This window comes from Acinonyx jubatus, chromosome B3 (assembly GCF_027475565.1).
Source record: "Acinonyx jubatus isolate Ajub_Pintada_27869175 chromosome B3, VMU_Ajub_asm_v1.0, whole genome shotgun sequence".
NCBI lineage: Eukaryota > Metazoa > Chordata > Mammalia > Carnivora > Felidae > Acinonyx > Acinonyx jubatus.
In genome coordinates this window covers 8,396,021-8,413,749 of record NC_069386.1, presented here as the reverse complement: position 1 = coordinate 8,413,749, position 17,729 = coordinate 8,396,021, and the positions used below count along the sequence as shown (strand labels likewise).

General features: G+C 42.0%; 1 protein-coding gene across 4 annotated transcripts in view; it reads left to right on the top strand.

The window, feature by feature from the left end:
- Positions 1-15,969, top strand: part of AGBL1 (AGBL carboxypeptidase 1) — a 938,649-nt gene extending 922,680 nt beyond the window's left edge. For all 4 annotated transcript variants that reach the window (XM_053223586.1, XM_053223587.1, XM_053223588.1 and 1 more), the window contains one exon: positions 7,035-15,969. In XM_053223586.1, coding sequence (XP_053079561.1) covers positions 7,035-7,242 — 208 coding nt within the window. In that variant the 3' untranslated portion in view covers positions 7,243-15,969. The remainder of the gene's footprint in view (positions 1-7,034) is intronic.
- Positions 15,970-17,729: the final 1,760 nt, after the last annotated feature.

Here is a 17,729-nt window from a genome sequence, read left to right as displayed (position 1 = left end):
ATTCTACCACTCTGTTGAAAGGCAATGATGACATTAGACATCTTGACTTGTTCCTAATCATAGGAAAGAGCATTCAGTTTTTCACTGTTAAGTATAACAGATGTAGGTTTTCATAGGAGTTCTTTATCAAGGCCAGGAAGTCCCCCTTTATGACTATCTATTCTTGGAGTTCTCCCTAAACGGTGTTTAATTTTGTCAGATGATTTTTCTGCATAAATTTATATGATCGTGTGATTTTCTTCATTAGTCTGTTAATGTATGGCTTCCACTGATTGATTTTTTTAATATTGAACCCGTCTTGAATCCCTGGAATTAACTCTACTGGGTCAGGGTGTGTCATTCTTTTTTTATACAATGCTGAACTCAATTTGCTAATAGTTTGTTAGGGATTTATATTCATAATGGCTATTTGTCTGTAGTTTTCTTTCTTTCTTTTCAGTGTCTTTATCTAATTTTAGTAACAGGGTAATACTTGACTCATAAATGAATAGGAAGTGTTCTCTCTCCTCTTATTTTCTGGAAAAGATTGTGTAGAACTGGTGTTAATTCTTTTTTAATCATGTTGTAGAATTCTCCAGTGAAAATATCTGGGCCTAGGCTTAGAGATTTCTTTTTTGAGAGTTTTAAATTATAAATTCAGTTTTCTTAATAGTTATGGAGCTATTCAAGTGAACTATTTCATAGTAGGTGAATTGTTGCAGTTTTTACTTTTTGAGGCATTGGTCCATATAATCTACATTGTCAAATTTATGTGCAGAGAGTTTTTTGTGGTATTCCTTTATCCTTTTGATGGGTGCAGAGTCTGAAGTGATAGTCCTCTTTCATTTTTGACATTGGTATTTAGTGCTTCCTTGTTCTTTTCTTTGTTAGGCTTGCTAGAGGTTAGTCAATTTTATAGATTTTTTTCCAAACAGTCAGCTCTTTTTCTCATTGATTTTCCCTATTGTTTTTCTGTTTCAATTACATTGGTTTCTGTTTCTTTATTATTTCTGTCCTTGTTTTCTACCTGCTTTGGGTTTATTTTGCACTTATAGTTTCTACTTCCTGAGATAGTAGTAGATTTTTTATTTTAGACTTTTCTAAGGTAAGCATTTACTGCTATAAATTTCCCTCTCACCATGGCTCTATGTCTCACAGATTTTGCTAGGTTATATTTGCAATTTCATTCAATTCAATGCATTTTTTTTCTTTCCCTTGAAATATCCTATTTGACCTTCTGCATTATGTAGTGGTGTTTTTACTTACTTTCCAAGTGTTTGGGAACTTTCCTTTTGTCTTTCTGTTTTCAATTTCTGGCTTAGTTCCATTGTGGTCAGTTAATACACTCTGTACAATTTTGCTCCTTTTAAATTTATTGAGCTTTATGTAGAGTTGAGGATATGTTCCATATGGGTATATATTGCATGTGCATTGGAAAGGAATATGTGTTCTGTTGTTTAGGGGTGAAGTATTTTATTAGTGTCAGTTATAGCTTGTTGGTTGATAGTGTTGTTGTTGATTTTCTGTCTAGTTGTTTAGTCAACCATTGAGAAGGGAATTTTGGAGTCTTGAGCTGTAATTTCAGATTTGTTTAATTGTCCTTTCAGTTCTAGCAGTCTTGGCTTCACATGTTTATGCAACTTTGTTTGGTGTATACACATTTTTATGGACATTTTTATCATCATATACCCCTCTGCCCATGGCTATTTCCTTTACTCTGACAACACCTTGTCTGATACTAATAGAGCCACTCCTACTTTTTTTTTATTAATGTTTGTATGGAATATCTTCTCCATTCTTTCACTTGCAGTGTACCTATGTCATTATACTTTAAGTGATTTATTACAGACAGCATATGGTTTCATCACATTTTTAATCCACTCTGACAATCTCGCTTAATTGGTGTATTTCAACATTTACATTTAATGTTATTGGTATGTTAGGGCTAAGATTTCCATTTATTGTTTCTCTATTTGTACTTTCTCTCGTTTTTTTATCTCTGTTTTCTTTCTCCTGTCTTCTGTGAATGGATATTTTTTAGAATTCCATTTTAATTTATCTATAGGTGCTTGAGTGTATCTCTATGTATAACATTTTTCGTTCTGAAAATACTACATTATATACACACAACTTGTTATGATCCACTGGTGTCACATTGTTACCAGTTCAAGCAAACTGTACAAAACTTACCTCCCTGTACCTTCTTTGCCCCCCATTTGTCATATAATGATCTTCAATATTTATATAATACAGGGAGAACCATGTCACAGAAGTTGACAATGTATGTTGTCAAACAAAGAGGAAAAGAGAAACCTTTTGTATTTATCCATATTTTTCCCTTTTTTGATGTCCTTTCCTTATTCCTCATGTTCTAAAATTTCTTCTTTTATTATTTTATTTCTGTTTAGAGTATTCCCTTTAGCCATTCTTACAGGGTGGGTCTGTCATCAACAGATTCTCAAAACTTTACTTCCTATAAGAATGCCTTTAATTTTCCCTTCATTGTTGGAATTTTTTTTTTCTGATTTCAGCATTCTAGGCTGATAGTTCTTTTCTTTCAACCTGCAAGAATGAGTGTGCCATTTTCTTCTAGTGTCTATGCTTTCTGAAGAGAACTCTGCTGCCATTCAAATATATATTTTTTTTTTTTTTAGTGTCATTTCCCTATGATTCTCTCTCACTGCCTCTGAGATTTTTGACGTGCCTTTGTTTTTCAGAAGGTTGGTGGTAATTTGTCTTGGTGTGGATATTTTTGAGTTTATCTGTCTGGGCTTTGCTCAGTTTCTTGTACTTGTAAGCTTATGTCTTTTGCCAAATTTAAGAAGTTTTCAACCATTACTTTGAATATATTTTCAGATTTTCTTCTTTTTGAGACTCTGATGGAATGAATGTTAGATCTTGTGTTATAGTGCACAGGGTCTTAGTGTCCTGCTCGTTGGTTTAGTCTATTTTCACTAATGTACAGATTGAGTAATTTCTATTGTTTTATTTTCAAGTCCACCAAATCCTTCCCCTGTCTCTTTGATTCTGCTGTTAAGTCCATCCGCTGAATTTTTTTGTTCATTTATTTATTTTTATTTTTCAATTTTCAACTTTCCATCTGATTCTCCTTTGTGCCTTATATTTCTTTGCAAGACTTTCTTTGCCATATTTTACATTTCTGTTATTGTACACTTCACACTTCTAAAATTTAATTTGATTTTTTTATATTTTGTTTATATGTCATATATACATATATATGTGTGTGTATATATATAATATAATAAATATAATATAATATAATATAATATATAATATAATATAATATAATATAATATAATATAATATAATGTAATGTAATATAATATAATATATATATATATGATTTTCTATTTCTTTACTGAGGCATTATATTTATTTTCATGTATATCCATCATTCTCGGTGGAGCACTTGTGTGATGTCTGCTTTAAAATCCTCACTGGATGATTCTCTGTCATGTTGGTGTTTGCATCTATTGGTTGTCCTGATTCTTGGTGTGATGAATAATTTTATATTGAAACCTTGACATTTTGAATATTATGCTATAAGACTAAATTTTATTTGAATCTTCTGTTTAAACTGGTCTCCTCTGGCACAACCCAGATAGGAGAAGAAGGGACTTTGTACAGCCAAGTGGGGGTGAAAGTCTCGGTACCCCATTTAGCCACATTAACACCTTGCGTGAGAGGGCCCCTTGTTACTGCTGGGCAGTGGGGAGAGTTTCAGGTCCCCTCTAGGCCTTCACTAATATCACTCTTGGTCACAGGGGCAAGAGGGCCCTTCTGCTGCCCTCCACTGGCATTGGTGGGGTTAGTCTTGTTACTAACAGTTGTGCATGGAAGTCCAGGTTCCCCCACGGCCTCCAGTGGTATTGATGGGTAAGGGACCTCACTACTGGGCACTAGGAATGAAAGCTCTGGCTCCCTATTCTACCCACTCTGATGCCTCAGCTTGGGAGAAAGGAAGGGATTGTGGGCACCTTGTTACAGTCTAGTGGGAGTAGAAGTCTAGGCTCCCTGCTTCTCTTGGTGGGATGGGTGTGGGCCCACTGGTTTTTCGGTGGTGTTTGGCTCGAGTCAGGCTACTATGGTTTAAACTAGTCTTTCTTGCTAGACTGCCTCTTCCCTTACCATCTGGCTAGAGAGAACTAGCTCTTGGGGCTCTTTTTCTCCACACCTGTTAGTATTTCCACATTGTCAGCTTGTCTAGCTCCAAGTCAGGGATGTAAGGGGCAAAGACAAAAGACAGGGAGATCACCACTGTATTGTCCATTAGTCCTGAGACCTCATCTTGTCAACTTCCTTCCCTCCATATTTCATCCACATTTCAGACTCTTCTTATGTTTGTTTTAAAATATCCAGGATAATTTATGAGGAGGAAAAAAGAGAAGTCTTCTCTGTCTATACAGAAGGAGAAATCCCTCAATATGTAATTTGATTTTCTAATTTATTACAATACTTACACTTTATTTGGAAAATAAGTGAGAGACATGAAGTTTTTTAGGTCTTTGCATATATAAATTAAATATATATATGTGTATAATATCATATATGTATAAAATGTAATTTAACAATGTATTATACGCTTATTTTATGTTATATATCTCAGTGACAAAAGAAACCACGTTTGTTTGAAATCAGTAAAATCACTAACGTGATAATTATGGTGTAATTAGTATAGAAAATCTTTGAAAAAGAACTCAAATAAAAAGTAATTCCCCCAAAGATGGTCCAAAACATAGATTTTTCTACATACATACTTGCTATATGTTCAATGTGGCAACTGTTTATTGTAGGTCTCAGCACACTGTAGACATTCTATAGAATAATATAGAATGAGCAAATGATGTGGGCCTGATTCACAATAGGCCTGGAAACATTATTAAGGGTAAAAAGAATTTAAGAATGTGAAGATTAGTATTTAAAAGAAGAAAATCTCAAAGAGATGAAGCCATCAAAGCAGTCATTCGGTGGAAATGAAGATGAGCTTTTAGAAATGATATATCACATTTTGTTGGATGCTGAGGAGTTGGAAATCCATTTTAGATATGAGAATTTGGCTACCTGAACAAAGTCTTGGAAAAACACTTAGTCCGGTGTGTTTGGAGGATCACAACCAGGACAGCCTGACAACTTGGCTGTGGTAGGAAAGGTCCAGGTCCATCAGTGACCAGAGCAGACCCCGCAGTGGAGGGGCCCTCGTTAGGGGAAGACCGACCCTGTAGTTCACTCATGGACTCCTGCCAACAGGACCCTGGAGAGAACATCCCATCCATCAATACCATATTGCCATTAATAAGCAAGAAAGAGTCATTGCAAGTTCCTGTATTTGGAAGTAGCATGATAAAAATGATGCCTCAGAGAAGTTACTAGCCGTGCCAGTCTGAATGGTTTTGCTGTAGTTATAACCCAGGTGTGAACCAACAAATCGCAATGTCCGCCCTCCTGTAACACCATGTCTCGGTCTTCTTTCGTGTCTAGGGTAGCACGGTGGAATTAACATTTGTTGATTGCCTTTACTTTGCAAGGCACTCTGCTAGATAGCATCTGTGTGCTTTCTGATTCAGTATTCACAACACCTCGTGAGGTGTTATTATTGACATTCTGTGAGACTGAGGGGTTTTCCAAGGTCTCATAGCCAGGATTTAAGCTCAGCCTCTTGACATTGTACAGAATGTCATCTCAGTCCCCGGTAGGGTGACAGTTGAGTCAAGGCAATCAGTTCTTGCTGACTTGAGCTCATGTTACAGTTGGGCAGCTCTTACCTTCCTTTACTCAGCTGCTTTATCACCCACAACTCTGCCTGTAAAATATGATAACAATTTAAAGCTGTGGTGCTGTGGAAACACGGTTCATATTTCTTCCCTTTTCTCTCCATTCGGGCAATGTCCCACCAGACCTTCGGTTTAGGAGACTGAGGGCCTGGAGAGCATGGAAGCTGCTCCCATCAGTCAGTAGACAATTAAGAAACTGGACTCTGATTCATTTCCCAAGCTAGCATGTAACTGTGCTGCTGATTACCCATTTTCATTGTTTATGGCAAGCCAGGTGGATGAACGGCTCTGCCTGATTTATGAAGTGCTTGCCTTCTATAAATCACAGAGTAGAAACCCAGCACGCTGTTAATCCTAATTGGTTAAGTCCTAAGTAGGGAGTGATTAGAAAGTCTTCAGGAAAGAAGGTACCTCATGCAAATGAGGTAGATACACCGTTCCTTGGGAGGAAATATCCCCCGCTCACAATATGTGGTCCAGGTTTGTTGTCCATTCCTGCTACCTCTTACTGGTCAACCCCTGCTGATCTTCCATTTGTGAATAAACGAACATAAAAGGGAGAGAAGGCAGATGATGGGAAGCACAAGCACCGTAGAAAAGGAATGCTGTCTGCCTACTTACTTACTCCCTCCTTTATTAATTTCAACCTGGATTAATTGTCTAACTCCAATAAACCATCCATCATAATGAAGGAGAACTAATGCACAGACTCAGAGTGCTGTGAGTTACAGTGAGAAACATTAAAGCTTCTGGTCTCCACTACCTGAATTCCAATTCCACTCTTCCCTGGGCATGGTTGACATGACATTCTCTGATACTCAGAGACACCCTTCTCAGATGTTTCACTTTGAGCCCAAAAGACCTTAGAGATCTTAAATATGTGAGGTTGTCCACCTCTTCTGACTGGAAATCTTCTGATTGGACTTAGAAATGCAGATTCTTCTTGCAAAGGAGGAAGGAAACCCAAAGATTTTATGTGATTTCCTCCCCACATCTCAAAATGATGGTGGAGGACACAGGAAACTGTGCCTGAAACATATTTAGAAGAGCAGGGAGTGTTGAGATTACAACTCCTAGAGGATAACTTTCATTCTTCCTTTCCAATCACTTGTAAACGCTCCTTGTAACTTCTCTTTTCATTTCCCTCTCCTTTCTCCCCACCTCCCTCTCTCCTTCCCTTCCCTTCTGTATTCTTCATCCCTTTTTCCTTCCTTCCCTTCCTCTCCTTCCTTTCTTCTCCCATTTCCTGGGAACCCATGGCAGATGCAGCAGCAGCAGGAGCAGCGCCACTTCAGAACTGGATGATGAGCCCCCCTGCATGGAGGAGATTGATTACAGTACAGACAACAGCTCAGACCAGGAAGGAAGCTTCTCTGAGCTGGACCGGCAGATCCAGGAGTGTGCTTTCAACAAGGATGAGGGAGGGGAAGAGGAGGAGGGGTCAGGACAGGGAAGAAAAGCCATCCCATAGCCCCAGGGTTGTAGTGAGTTCCAAGTCCCTAACCATTGGACTAACGGCTAAGTAGTTTCTTCACCATCAGAAACTACAGTGTTGGTGCAAAAAACCAGCCCACGTGAGTTCAGCAACCTATTTCCAGATTTTGTTCTAGTGTCACTATGCATAGAGACCGGCTACTTCATAATTATACCATTTTACAGACATAGTTAGGTGGCCTTTGGAGCCCTTGCATGCTGCCATTATGCTAGAATGGGCTGCTTTCAGGATTACCATGGATCCTCTCAACACTATTTTGCGCTCCTCTCCATTCCTATGCTTGAAGTCGGAGCAGACTGGAAGGAGGAGTTGAGGCTACTTTTTGGCTTCTCAGCCAGATTTCTATGTGGTTGTTTAAGTTGTTCTAAATATGAGTATTACCTCCTATTGTTGTCTTCCTACTATAGCATCTGAGCTCCTCAGCACAAATTGTGAGCCCTACTGAGACTTCTGAGAGTCCTAGCAGCATATTTAGTTTCTGAATTATTGAACACGAAAGGCTGCACAACCAAAAATTTGCAAGCATCATGCTTGGTCTGTTTTAACAGTATATATTTTACAGATCCAGTATAAACCAGGACCCGTCCTAGGTTCTAAGGGAGAAGGCACAATCCTGAACAAGACATGGCCAATGGTTTCTACAAACTTGAAAATCCTATGAATTCAGGCCACTAACCATAATGCTGGGAGGCAGCAAGCCATACTGGAAAAATCATTCACTTCAGGCTCAGACAGATGTGGCTCATATCTTGAATCTGGCAGTCACTTGTTATGAGAACTAAGGCAACTAATTAAATTTCCCCAAACCTCAGTTTTCTTATACATACAATTGAGATGAACATGTCTATATCATATCTTTATCATAGTTATCATAAAGATGAAACAAGATAATATATAATAATATAAAGGATTGGCACATGATAGACACTCAACAATGTTGGCTTCTTTTCCTCCATAGTACAAGTAGAACATTCTGTATGAGTACTTTCACAGTTACACAAAACATTACCTAAAGCCACATGGTTGGAAAGTACTCCCTCTTCCTGGAGGGGATTGGGAAGGAGGTTACATAGGAGCAGAGTGTAGGAGGTTGGAATGTCATAGAATAAGTGAAATGGAGCAAGAGCCTTCAGCATGCAGAGGCAAATAGATTAGAGATTTAGACGATGACATATACAGGGCCCATGCAGAAAGGATGAGAAGGGGCATGGAAGACAGGTACTGAATGACAGATAAGATGGAGAAAGTAGGGTAGATCAAACTTACATTTGTCCAGATGACGTATATATATTTAGTTATGGTTAGGTTTGGCTCTGAGAGATGGAAAATCCAAAATTGCAGTAGCTTTTGTGAAACAGAAGTCTATTTCTCTTTTGTGTGGTTTCCATATAGAGGTAGGCCAGAGCTGGTATCATAAGTACATGGTGTCCAGCACTCAACTTGTATGGGCTTCCAGGTCTGCTGTGTGTTGGTTGGTTTTACTCTTAATCTAAGATGGCTGCTAAAGCGTCAGCCTTTGTATCTACATGTCAGCCGGCAATAAGAAAGATAGAAAAAGAAGAACACAGTCTCTGTATTTCAAAAGCCATGCGTTATGCTTCTCCTTAATCCCACCATCTAGAAAGAGGTCCTATGACCGCAGGTAGCTGCAAGAGAGGTTGGAAAATATAGTTTTTATTTGAGGTGGGCCTAGGGAAAAGGAAATAATACAAACTGGAGATCAAATACTGCCAAATACTTTCCTTGATAAACCAATCACCACCAAGAGATTTGGGAAACAATCATCTCAGAAAAAACTCATAGCAACCCTCTAGACCAGCAGAAAACCACACAGTAAAACTTTGCCATAATGTAGCCCCAAGGCATAGGAGAAAGTCATGTGTGTTATGATTTAAGGAGCTGATGTTATTATTATTAGTAGTAGTATTATTATTACCACTACTATTATTATTTATAGTCTCTTCTTTTTCCAACTCCCTTCCAAATTTCTTTGCTATAGTTCAGAAATCCTATATCCATTCTTTGCACCATGACACTCAGATGTCTATAACATATATAAGAGGTTTAAGGGAAATAACAAAGACATTGAATTCAAATCCCAGATAACAGCAGTCCTGAACTTCTCTCATAAACCTTTCCACTCTTAAATAGAAGATAACATAAAGTTTCTGTTCTTTCCTTGTTTTGAGGAGTCGAGAAGATAGTTTTGCTGAAAATGTAACTGTCGGGAAGGACAGAAATAATACTAACTCATCATCACCACTTTGTTCCCCAGCTCAAATTAGTTTATGGGATGAGCTTCTCATTACCTGATAGATTTCTGAGAAGAAAGTGATCAGGACATTGTAAATTTCTATGCATGTTCGGGGAAAGCCAGGGACATGGAACATGTGGTTTGTCTATATAACAAGCATATATTGAACACCTATTATGTGTCCTGTACTTTACTAAGCTCTAAGGATGCAGAGAAAAGGACCCACTCTGCTTGAAGATGTTTGCAGTTCAGTGGGAAAGATGAGCAATACACACTTTAATACAGTGGCACATGCCTTTGTGAAGCTTGTGTTGGTAGACAATGTTGGAATCACCAAATCTAATGGAGCAGCAGTGGTGGGAAACATTACCAAGATGTGATAATTGAAGTGATTCTTGAAGGATGTACAAGGGTTTTCAGGTAAAAAGGAGAAGAAGGATGCTAAGAAGTAGAAAGAGATTGTGCAAAAGCCCTGTGTTGGGGTTACAGCTTGAAATAAAATGATGAGCATGACCGGCTTAAAAGATGTGTTTGCATGCGGGTAAGGGAAGGGAGTGACAAGAGATGAAATTAAGATTGGCATCGAGATGATCAAGCAACATTTGACGTGCCTTGATGGAAAAGTTGAATTTTATTCTGAATGTGCTGGCAGAGACAAGGAATGTTCCGCAGAAACATGCCCAGGAGTGATGTCTGCAGGCATGCATCAGCACCACTGCATAAGTACTTGCTTATGACTGACGGATTGGACACCCTGCTGTGCTGGTAGTTCAATAGCATGAGTACCCTAGTGTAACATTTCCATATTTGAAGATCAGCAGGTTTGCAGTGAGGTGAGAGATAATGAGTGCAGTTTAGGGCCATGTTGAATACTGGGGGCCCATGATATGTCCATTTGGAAAGGACTCCTAGAAGCCAGAGGTGCATCAGTAGAAGGAGAGTTATGTCCTGTGAGATAGGGACTATGTGGAAGTCTTGAACAAGTAAGCCCAGGTGCAAATCAGCTGGGAAGGAGTTTGTTTGTAGGGAACAGAGGACCTGGAGAAAGAGCTTACTTCCCTCTCTTGCCACTGGGACTGAAGGCCATTCTGTGTCACACCTCACCAGTGTTCAGTCTGGGGGGAAGAGAGGACTCACTGGGAAGTCAACTCCACATAGTCATAGGAGTGGCTCTTCCAGCCTGGCCAGACGTGTCTCTTGCTGGCCAAACCACTATGGTGAACTGTTCTGAATACCCTCTTCTACCAAACTCAGAGCCAAACAAGATCACTCAACAATTCCTGGGAGTGGGAGGCTCCAATGGGAAGCAGATGTGGTTCAAAGTGTGCAGGGGTGGGATGAGAGTCTAGAGAAGTGATGTTGGGGCCAGGTCATGGCACAGGTGTCGTGTATCCGTCGTTATCCAGTGCTCTGTCTGGCAGGGGTGTGGGTGGGGATGCTTCCGTTTCCTGGGGGAGCCCTGTGCACTTTCTCTGATGGGGGCAAAGGGGGGTAGCTTGCTTGTTATGTCTTTAGGATAGTCCTATTGAGGGTAGAGAAGCACAATGCTTCTTGCGATCCCATAAGGATCATACTTCCATGATCCCTAAGGGTGGAATCTACTGGCTGCTCTTGACACTTTCCTGTGATAGAAAACTTCTTAGCTTCATAGTTCCTACAGGAAAAAGATCCCTGCACAACCTGGCCCCAATCTTCTCTACAGACTCAGGTTCCGCTATTATCCAAACTCTTTAGTTTGCCATAGGACACAGCTTTATTTTATCCCATCACACATATACAGTGTGTGTGAACACACACACACACACACACACACACACACACACACACACACACACACCACTTCTTGAGCCACATAGCTCCATAAAAACCCTCTGAATTTTCAAACATGATCCCATTTTTCTTCTGTCTCTGGTGAGCATCTCCCATTATATCATGTGGGGGTTGCAAGGCCCAGTTCAAATATCACCTTTCTTCTGTAAAGCCTTTCCTAATCACCAAGCCAAGTTATATCATCTCTCTTCTGTGTCCCTGTTGCACTGTTTAGGCATACCTTCTAAAGCACGCTTTCTAGTTACAATTTTATTTGTGCATTTTTTATAGCCCCACCCCCAGTGGCTGATGGGTGGATTCGTCTAAGACACACGCCCCTGATATTTTCTTGCTATCTCTCCCTGCATCTAGCATACTTCTTGACACATCGAAGGCAGTCAAATGTGTCTTCCCCCCGCCTCAAACCTGAACACCTAAGGTCTCAGTGAAATCCCATATATTTCCCTTAAATCCCTTCATCTTCCATCTCAAATCAGAGTTTGTGTTACAGGAAAGGTAAGTGATTTCACTAAAAGGGTGCCTACCATGTGCACATCTCAGCCTCCCAAACTGACAGTTGCCACGGAAGACTGTTTCCCATGGGAGGCAAGCTTAAGAAGGAACAGAGTGGCCTTGCCCTGGCCTGTATTGTGCAAATGTTTAGATAGAGCAGAGAAGACATAGTAGCAAAATCTCTAAGAGTCGCCAGTGGCTGCAGTATTCATCCAGGTGCTTTGGACCACAGGCTCGCTTCAGTGGGAGCTGGCACATGGCTCCCTGTGCCTCGTGCCAACTTGGCTGCCTGGCCACTTCTTGCAATCTTTTCAGTGAGAATCCAAAAACTCCATCCATTGGCTCCAGTTGCTTCCAGTCCTCCAGAAAAAAAGGATTCAGAGCCACAGGGAACATTTGAAAATAACCTAATTCTTGAGTTACAAGCTCACCTTGAGGGATGCCAACACAAGTAAGGTCGCATTACATCCCTAAGAGGAGGAGTTCTCATGCACAGCTTTTATTTCCCAGCCTGGACAGCCGAGCTGTAGAGTTGGTTTCATGTTCCAAGGGGAGCCTCTGCTCTCTGCCAAGAGAAGGAGCGTCCGTGAAATGCCTGCCATAAGTCATCCTTGTTAGGGACTCAGGACAGTGGCCTGCATGGTGGGTCTGAACATTTGCATTGGCATTAGAGTGATAGATTCCCTTAGCCCTGCTGGTCCACCCTGCTCCAGCCCCCTAAAGGCTCCAGTCTTGGAAAGACACAGACACAGTAGCCTGGGTACTCACCATGAGAGCTTTTTTTTTGGGCAAAAATAATTCATTAGGTCTGGAGCCTGCTGCTGTCTTCTCAACAGATGTCCTCTTTTGTTCATGCAGCACTTTGGCTTCATGAGTGCCCAACTGATTCTTGATAAAGAGTGTTGTTTAGAAAAAAGAAAGCGGTAAAAAGACATTTTTGGGTAAAAATGGATTGTATTATGGTCTTTCAGTGCCTAATAAAAAGAGAATACAATTGCATATGACTTAAAATCATCTACTGCACGCATTTCAACACAATGGAGATGGACTTGAGCTTGAGTTCCCTACCATACAACACACACACACACACACACACACACACACACACACACACACACACAATGTAGGTGCAGGGTAAAGCCTATAAACAGAGTGAGTGAGGGAAAATTCATTATCAGACTCATGATTACAAAAGCAGGGCACCGCTAGATAGTGCCTTTGCCCCATACTGCCACACACAAATTGAGATGGAAAACTTTTGGGGAGAAGGTGAGGCCCTCTCATCAGCATATGGCATAAACTGGTCTTCTAGGATGTATATATTTTGAGCCTGCTTTGGCCACGAAGAAAAATGGATTCAGTTCTCTTTGGAAGAGACTGCATACTTGTGGAAGAATTACCAAATAAACCACATCTGGGTCTCATGACAAGACAGAATAGAGCAATGGATGGGAGCCTGGAACAACTGGTTATTCTGATTAGGAGTTTCTGATGATCTTTTCTAGGGTGAATGGGGTTAAAATGATTTCTTAGCAGCAGACACGTATTACTACCAACCCCCACTCCCCCTCCCAAAATGTTACTAATAATAATGAAGTACAGTTGTTGGGAACAATTCATTTGAGGTATCTGAGTGTGGCTTCATTCTCTGGGGGTCAGGACAAGAAGTGGTGTCGAGGTCAGTTCTGTATACTAGCTGTGGGACAGAGTGAGGGAGCAAACAGACTGACCGCCCTGCTGGCCAGAGTATGGAAGTTGAATGAATGGATGTTCTTTGACAGAATTGTATCAACCGATCCCCACCCATGCCTCAGTCTGAAGAGGAAGTTATTTTAAAAGGTATTAGGGGAGGAAAACCTGTCTTCCTACTCGGCTCATACTCTTTTAAGCTCTCACTACCATTCTGTGTAATAGATGGGCATCATTATTGCCACTTTCTTTTTTTAAAAAAATATTTATTTATTTATTTTTGAGAGAGAGGAGGCGTGGGCGTGTGAGCGGGGGAGGGGCAGAAAGAGGGAGAGAGAGAATCCGAAGCAGGCTCCGTGGTGTCAGCACAGAGCCCAATAAAGAGCTCAATCCCATAAACTGAGATCGTAACTAAGAGCCAGACGCTGAACTGACCGAGCCACCCAGGCACCCCAATTGCCAGTTTCAAAGTGAGGTTCAGTTGTACTTAAAGTACTTTCAGTAGATGATGGGGCTGATTTCTGCTCCCAGAAAAGTTCTGATTTCCCACTCGATGCTACCGTTAACATGTACTGAACATGAATACCTTCCATGTACAGTAGTCTATGACCACTGCATGTGTAGTCGTGTTACGCTTCACGCGCTAACCCTGTGAGGTAAGCCCTCTTGTTTTCCTTCTTCGACAGGTGAGGTTTCTCAGCATAAGAAGGCAAGCACTTGCCTGTGCTTATGCAGCCAGTATGTAGTAGGACCATGGTTTCGACACAGGCGGTCTGACCCCTGGGTCTGCACTCCAAGGGAAAAGCGGCTCTTCAAACACCCCTGAGGGCTTTCCAGAAGCCACAGAGTAATTCCCTGTCTCCACGAAGGGCGGGATCGTTGTTGTCTTCAATCCTTGATTCAAATACAAATAACTTGTCCTGGACATCCCTGCTTAATGCCCCCTACTCCACCTCAAACACATAGGTTCAAAGTCACTTCCTCATGATTTCCTCCAAGTTCCTAAACTTGTTCACCTTGACAAGGAGTCTGTGTTTTCTTGCTTTTTTTGTGTGTCCAACTCACAGCCCAATGTCTGACAAAGGCAGGCACTCAAACCTTCACAAAACACATGAATCCACAAGTCTTGGCCAAGCCTGGCTCTTAGCTTTGGTTTGAACCCACCTGTCCCCTGATCTTTCTTCCTGATTCACTTCTCACCTGGGTTTCAGCAGTGGTTTCCCCCACTGCTCTCCTCACCTGTGATTTTGCCTCCTTTACAGCCCTTCTCTGTGCAGCCCGATGATATTTGGAATGAGCATTTGTTTCCATTTCTGCTGCTTACAATCTTTTGGTGGCCTCCCACGGTCCCAAGGATAAAAGGCAAATGGAAGCCAGTACCTGAGCCCTTAGGGATCCAGCCACTGGCTAACTTTCTGGTATCCTGTCTTAACACAAGCCCCTACCAAAGTCATAAAACAACAGTTTCAGTTTCTGGAAAGCACTTTACTCTTTTGCTCTCTCTGCTTCCACCTCTGTGCCTTATTCTATTTATCGTATCCTATATGTATCCTCCTCCCCGTAGCCTTCCCTTATCTGACTCTGATGTAGAAACCACGTCATAGCTTTGGCTGCGTGGTATTACCTAAAGGTTTGTCTATCTCTCCCCACCCCTCCCCCCCCCCCCCCCCCCCCGCCACTGCCCCACATCAGACTTTGCAGTTTTTGGAGAAGAGAGATGATGGTGTTCACTGCTATATGCTGAGGGCCTAGCACTGTGTCCAAGACAAGAGGGCCTTCGTTAAATATGTGTTGAATGACTGAGATCTTAATTTCCATTCCAAAGGTCTCCTGAGAATGACCTCCTACCCGTTGCCTCAGTAACCTATTAAACATGAATAGCGGAGCTGCAGAAAAGTAGGGCACGCCTGTGTCCAGCACAATCAGAGCAGCAAAGAAGCATCCAGGAAAAATCTCCCTCAGCTCCTAGTCTGTGATGCCTCCTGCTCTGTAATTTTCCAGAAGAAGCTTCCTTTTTTTTTTTTTCCTCCAAATGGCCTGTAGAGGTCAGAAAAGGGCCTTGGTTTCAGATCTCCAACTGTCCTCTGCCTGCATTAGCATTCACCCTGGGTGTCTACAATTAGGCAAACTTAGGCGCTGCACATAGGAGCGGAAATGCATTGACTTTAATAAAACAGAGTGTAAAACAACTTTAGATTGACTCCAGCCTTGTTTATTCTTGCACACTTGTAATTCTGGTTCGGTATATTCCCAGTGAAAGAGACCATTGTCCTGGGAACTGAAGCTTTTCCTTTCTCCATGGCTCCTGCAGCCAGTCCGTGGAGGCGAGCAGCACCAGCTCCCTGCTCCTGACTCATAGCAAAAATGTTTTTGTTTCTTAAAGAAAAACAATGACAAATTGGAGTGCGGGTACAATGAGAGGAGCTCCCACTGTCCTTCTAGACTTTTGGGGTTTTTTCATGAATGTAAGTGCATTCAGAGTCCACAAAAGAAAAAAAAAATAAATAATAAATATGGAACAGACACTCTGGTGGGCACCCATGTTGAAATTTAGGAATTGATGACTTTATTCCAGAAATTACTTTCTAGCGTATAGGAAAGAGCACTGAACTGGAATTTAAGAGCCCAGGATTTGAGGTCCAGCTCTGCAACTTTAATGTGGGATTTGAGGGGAGGGAGAGGATCCTTAATTTCTCTGGGTCTCAGTTTCTCCATCTGAGAGCTGGACCGGCTGAAATCTGAGGTCACCTCTATCTCTCATACTCACTGTGGCTGCGCTGGCCAGTCCATGGAGAAGTCCACCAGGCCTTGGGCTGGCCGCGCGCGCATAGAGGGGCAGCTCAAGGTGTCTCACACTAGCGCTCTGTCCGCCCGGGGCCCGAGGCCAGGCCCCGCACAATGATCTTTTCAGAGCCCAGGCCGATGCCGTTGAGACGCTGCCAATGCCCGGCAGAATAAAAGCTTCCGAAATCAGGGCTAAAAATAAATAATGAGACAAAGGGACAACATAAACAGGAAGACCTAAAAGTGCGGGAGGGGGATCGAATTGAGTCAGCAACGTTGGGGTGGGGGGAGCGGTGGGGAGGAATATGAATTTGCTCTCATCTGTGATCATTGCCCTGCTGGGTGGTTGTGGGGTCACACGTGCTCGGGGAAGTGGCGCTGTCATACCACCCTGGGGAGAGGATGCCTGCTCAGCAGAGGTGTGGCTTGTTCCAAGGCTCATTTCCTCCCTGCAGCGCAGCAAACCCGCCCATTCTACTCCCACTTCGCTGGCTGCTTGAAAAGTGTTCTTTAAGAGTCCTGTCCTGTTGCCTGCCCTCTGCTTCGGCACTGGGCCAGCTGCCCTCATTGACCTTGTCCCTCGGCATTAGGGGGCCATCTTCCTCTTTACATACACTCAGGGTTTCAATGCAAATGACTCTGGGGTCTGGTGACTTGGACAGGAAAAGGGTTAGTCAAGGAAAGGGAGCTAATAGATATTAAGTGTGTTTCACATGCTGACCCCGGGGCTCAGTGCTTGATGCGATGGTCCAGGGACAGAGGAGCAGCTGTGGGGCAAGTCCCACGTGAGCTCCTCCCCTGCACAATTGTCTACTGTTCTTAGCTCTTCCTCCACCTTGCCAACAGTGGAGAGCCAGAGCAGGTAGAAGCATTGTTTAGAGGGTCAGCTCAGTGAATTCGGGGATATGCAGTGTGGGAGTCTTTGGGGTGAACGTTAGGGAGCCACTGACTGTCATTAGATGGTGACAGAGATTGGGGCACACTGACCAAAAAGGAGAGGGAATAAGTGGGAGGGAGGGGGCGTCCCAGGGAAGCCAGAGGCCTAAACCCAAGGAGAATTCAGACCCCGTGAGAAATCCTGACTCCTAAAATTCAAAGTGAAGTCTAATGTTTAAGTTTTTTCCTGTTCTGTGAGGTCTTGTTTTAAGCCATCCCCTATGCCCTCAAACCTTCAGTAAAAGTCGACTTCCCCAGAGAGCTGGGTTCTAGTGACACTTTAAGTTAATGGAAGAAGAACTTATTCATTTCAGATAAAAAAAGACTATTGGTAGAGGCTGTCAGAAAATTCAGCGGAAGCTGGGAATCTGAAAATTCATTTTCTAGGGCATTTACAGTTTCTGCACTAGAGCTTGGAAGCCGTTTTACTTGGAAATGAAAATGATGAAAATAATAGTGATAGTAATAGTTACCAAGT